At 36.0% G+C, this 5463-nt stretch overlaps 1 protein-coding gene across 1 annotated transcript in view; it reads left to right on the top strand.

Annotated features, from left to right (window-relative positions):
• The window catches only part of LOC103514392 (neuronal growth regulator 1-like), a gene marked incomplete at its 5' end in the record, with an annotated part of 36100 nt that overhangs the window by 26389 nt on the left and 4248 nt on the right, over positions 1-5463 (top strand). Inside the window, one exon of the mRNA XM_026827376.1 lies at positions 5065-5193. Coding sequence (XP_026683177.1) covers positions 5065-5193 — 129 coding nt within the window. The remainder of the gene's footprint in view (positions 1-5064; positions 5194-5463) is intronic.

Raw genomic sequence — 5463 nt, 5'->3', positions numbered from 1 at the left:
CCCACCAAAAAAAAAAAAAAAAAAAAAAAAAATAGCCAAAACCAAATGTCAGCCCAAATCAATTAAAAAGGTCAAATCCGGCCTAGTTATCTTCGATGGCGTAAGCGCTAGGTAGCGGGTTCGATTCCTGCCCGAGGAGGAATTTATCTTTTTTTTTTACCTAAGAGGTTTGACAGAGGGAACTGTAACTGGGATGGTCTTATCGTCCCGAAATCGAACAGAGAAGGAAGACAGGATAGGAGAAAGCCAGCCGTTCCGAGAACGAACATTATCCCATCAGGATAAAATCCGCCCCGGGCGGGAATCGAACCCGCGGCCTACCGCTTACAAGGCAGACGCACTACCAACTAAGCTAACTAGGCTGGCTGAATTTATCTTTAAAGTTTCCTTTTCGGACCGACTGGCTTTCTTTGATTCTGTCTTTCTTTCCTCTTGGATTTCAGTTCCCTCTGCTGCTGTAGCAAAATAATAAATTTTGCAATTTAATGTTGCTAGATTTTGGTCTAGCGTGTCTTGGGGTGCGGCACCTGTTGTTGATTTATCCGCGGACCGCATCCCCACTGTTGTATTAATGATGTCATGAGTGGTATTTTTATTATTTCTTCGTGTGGTTGTATTCGTGTGGTTGTATTGTGGTTGTATCAGTTCCCTCTATCAAATAGGTATTCAAATATCTTAGAGAGAGAGAGAGGGAGAGAGAGAGAGTGAAAGAGAGAGGGAGAGAGAGGGGAGAGAGAGAGAAACTTTCTCCCCTTTTCCCACCCTCTGCATTTCGGTTCGTCCCTTACACAAATTATCGTACACCGAAAAAAAAAAAAATCCCTCCAACCCCTAAAAATCCCCCTCTTAATGAATAATCTCCCTCGTAAGAAACAAAAGTTTAAAGTTTCCCCAAGATATCGTCTGCTATTTAAATATGCACGCCTCAGGCTCTGGCAGGTATGGTTTATAGGGGGAGGTATTTTAGTGGGTTTAGGGGAGGTGGGGGGGGGGGTCCTGGGAAATTTTACGCTAATGCCCAGTGCACCAGAAATATTAAATCTTAACAATCCAGATTTTTTTTTAATATATCTATGGAGAGAGAGAGAGAGATAAAGACTGTAGATGATGCTAACTAATGTCTTACCGTCCCAAAAGACAAGAGAAGAAAACTGGATACGAGAAACTTGGCCGTTCCGAGAACGAACCTTATAGGTATGTGAAGTAAAATTCAAGAATTATTCCCCAACTGGTCAAAATGCATGTTGAATAAATATCTCGAGAACTGTGAGAACAAAAACAGAATATTAGGAATTATTCCTTGAAAAAAAAGCGATCTAGCTTTCAAGGGTATTGTAAGCACAAGGCAGTGGGTTCGACTCCAGCCCAAGGCTAATGTAATGTAGGGAGGAAGGGAGAGAGTGAGAGAGAAAGTTTTACTGAGATGTGACTTTTAGGTACCTCCCTATCTATACAATATCTACTAACGAATTACCTAGGTATCCAAGATATTCAGTGAGAGAGAGAGAGAGAAAGAAGAGAGAGAGAGAGAGAGAAAGGGAGAGAGAGAGAAAGAGAGAGAAAGGGAAAGAAAGGGAGAGAGAAAGGGAGAGGGAGAGAGAGAGAATTCTTTGTCAGAGCAATTTAAGTATTGAGGGTAAAATCCCCGTCAAGTCAAGTCCGTCAACTCAGTCCAAAAAAAAGACAAAAAAAAAAAAAAAAAAAAAAAAAAAAAAAAAAAAAAAAAAAAACATTACTCACCATATTTCCAACTGTCGAACAAAGTACTATTTCGACCCGGACGAATCGAGCTTAATGCCAATGAAATTATGTTAAAGCGCAACTAAACCTCTTTGGTCCTTCAGTGATGAAAATTTGCCCCAATTTCAATTTACCGAACGAAGGAATTTCGAAATTTCAACTCATTTGAACGGTTTAATTGGTTAGTCGGATTTTGATGATTTTTCCCTTAAGAGGTTTTTCCCTCGATTGATTTTTCCCTCGATTGATTTTTCCCTTGATTGATTTTTCCCTTGATGATTTTTCCCTTAAGATAGAGGAAACTGTAACTGCTAGGGTTTTCTCGTCTGCGGACGCAGAGAGAAGGTAGACCAGGATATTAGAAAGCCAGCCGTTCCGAGAACAAACCTAGTCTGTGTTAGGATGGAATCCGCCCTGGGCAGGAATCGAACCAGGCGCGCTACCCTCCCAAGCCAAATATTCAGCAAATAATCGTCCTCAAAAGACCAAATGCACCATCAAATCCAAGAACAAAAAAATCTTTGGGGTTCCCTCTGTAAATAACGTTCAATAAAAAAAAAAATAATTAAAAAAAAAAAAAAAAATCTTTAACTCAATCATCAATCAATCAACAAACCAAATCAAACATGTAAAGCAATCAAATAAAATACACGATTAGAACATGGGACCTATCCTGTGCATCACATCCAACCAAGACCGACCTCACCGTCACGACAAGAGAACCAAAGTCAGCGTCCGACTGTAAGTATATCTAATCAATCAATCAACAAATCAATCATCAAAGCAACACATAACACTCAATAAGCTATTTCGTACAACATAGGGACATATCTGTGCATAGCATCCAACAATGTACCACCCACCGTTAGCAAGAGAATCAAAGTCAGCGTCGACTGTAAGTATATCTAATCAATCAATCAATAAATAAAACAATCAATCAATCAATCAATCAATCGATCGATCGATCGATCAATCAATCAATCGGTTAATAAACCAATCAATAAATCAATCATTAAAACAATCAAATAATCACTATAAGTATTTCTCGTAAAACATTAGGGACATATCTGTGCATAGCATCCAACAATGTACCACCCACCGTTAGCAAGAGAATCAAAGTCAGCGTCGACTGTAAGTATATCTAATCAATCAATCAATCAATCAATCAATCAATCAATCAATCAATCAATCAATCAATCAATCAATCAATCAATCAATCAATCAATCAATCAATCAATCAATCAATCAATCAATCAATCAATCAATCAATCAATCAATCAATCAATCAATCAATCAATCAATCAATCAATCAATCAATCAATCAATCAATCAATCAATCAATCAATCAATCAATCAATCAATCAATCAATCAATCAATCAATCAATCAATCAATCAATCAATCAATCAATCAATCAATCAATCAATCAATCAATCAATCAATCAATCAATCAATCAATCAATCAATCAATCAATCAATCAATCAATCAATCAATCGATCGATCGATCGATCAATCAATCAATCGGTTAATAAACCAATCAATAAATCAATCATTAAAACAATCAAATAATCACTATAAGTATTTCTCGTAAAACATTAGGGACATATCTGTGCATAGCATCCAACAATGTACCACCCACCGTCAGCAAGAGAATCAAAGTCAGTGTCGACTGTAAGTATATCTAATCAATCAATCAATAAATAAAACAATCAATCAATCAATCAATCAATCATTAAAGCAATCAAAATAAATAATCACGTCTAGACATGGGAGCATATCTGTGCATAGCATCCAACAATGTACCACCCACCGTTAGCAAGAGAATCAAAGTCAGCGTCGACTGTAAGTATATCTAATCAATCAATCAATCAATCAATCAATCAATCAATCAATCAATCAATCGATCGATCGATCGATCAATCAATCAATCGGTTAATAAACCAATCAATAAATCAATCATTAAAACAATCAAATAATCACTATAAGTATTTCTCGTAAAACATTAGGGACATATCTGTGCATAGCATCCAACAATGTACCACCCACCGTCAGCAAGAGAATCAAAGTCAGCGTCGACTGTAAGTATATCTAATCAATCAATCAATCAATCGATCGATCATTAAAGCAATCAAAATAAAATATCACGTCTAGATATGGGAGCATATCTGTGCATAGCATCCAACAATGTACCACCCACCGTCAGCAAGAGAATCAAAGTCAGTGTCGACTGTAAGTATATCTAATCAATCAATCAATAAATAAAACCTACAGGCATTCTTGAGCAAAACTTTTTAGTTTCTCTGTCTCTCTCCCTCTCTCTCCATTTGTCTTTCACTTTTATCTCTTTACTCTCTCTCTCTCTCTCTCTTTATTTCTCAATGTAGCTCTATTTCTCTCTCTCTCTTTCGCTCTTTATTTCTCAATGTAGTTCTATTTCCCTCTCTCTCTTTATTTCTCAATGTAGCTCTATTTCTCTCTCCATCTCTTTCTTTCTTTATTTCTCAATGTAGCTCTATTTCTCTCTCTCTCTTTCTCTCTTTATTTCTCAATGTAGCTCTATTTCTCTCTCTTTATTTCTCAATGTAGCTATATTTCTCTCTCTCTCTTTCTCTCTTTATTTCTCAATGTAGCTCTATTTCTCTCTCTCTCTCTTTCTCTCTTTATTTCTCAATGTAGTTCTATTTCTCTCTCTCTCTTTCTCTCTTTATTTCTCAATGTAGTTTTATTTCTCTCTCTCTCTTTCTCTCTTTAGTTCTCAATGTAGCTCTATTTCTCTCTCTCTTTCTCTCTTTATTTCTCAATGTAGCTCTCTCTCTCTTTCTCTCTTTATTTCTCAATGTAGTTCTATTTCTCTCTCTCTTTCTCTCTTTATTTCTCAATGTAGTTCTATTTCTCTTTCTCTCTCTTTCTCTCTTTATTTCTCAATGTAGTTCTATTTCTCTCTCTCTCTTTCTCTCTTTATTTCTCAATGTAGCTCTATTTCTCTCTCTCTCTCTTTCTCTCTTTATTTCTCAATGTAGTTCTATTTCTCTCTCTCTCTTTCTCTCTTTATTTCTCAATGTAGTTTTATTTCTCTCTCTCTCTTTCTCTCTTTAGTTCTCAATGTAGCTCTATTTCTCTCTCTCTTTCTCTCTTTATTTCTCAATGTAGTTCTATTTCTCTTTCTCTTTCTCTCTTTATTTCTCAATGTAGCTCTATTTCTCTCTCTCTCTCTCTCTCTTTATTTCTCAATGTAGCTCTATTTCTGTCTCGCTATTTCTCTCTCTCTCTCTCTCTCTCTCTCTCTCTCTTTTTTTCACCTTAAATATAATTTTTTGATTCCAGTGTCCGAATTTGAAGGTCCCGTTTTGGAAATGACTCGAATATCTCGTCTAGATATGGGAGCATACCTGTGCATAGCATCCAACAATGTACCACCCACCGTCAGCAAGAGAATCAAAGTCAGTGTCGACTGTAAGTATATCTAATCAATCAATCAATCAATCAATCAATCAATCAATCAATCAATCAATCAATCAATCAATCAATCAATCAATCAATCAATCAATCAATCAATCAATCAATCAATCAATCAATCAATCAATCAATCAATCAATCAATCAATCAATCAATCAATCAATCAATCAATCAATCAATCAATCAATCAATCAATCAATCAATCAATCAATCAATCAATCAATCAATCAATCAATCAATCAATCAATCAATCAATCAATCAATCAA

Source organism: Diaphorina citri, unplaced genomic scaffold, assembly GCF_000475195.1.
Source record: "Diaphorina citri unplaced genomic scaffold, Diaci psyllid genome assembly version 1.1 scaffold1132, whole genome shotgun sequence".
Taxonomy (NCBI): Eukaryota; Metazoa; Arthropoda; class Insecta; order Hemiptera; family Psyllidae; genus Diaphorina; species Diaphorina citri.
This window is presented reverse-complemented; position numbering and strand designations above follow the sequence as displayed.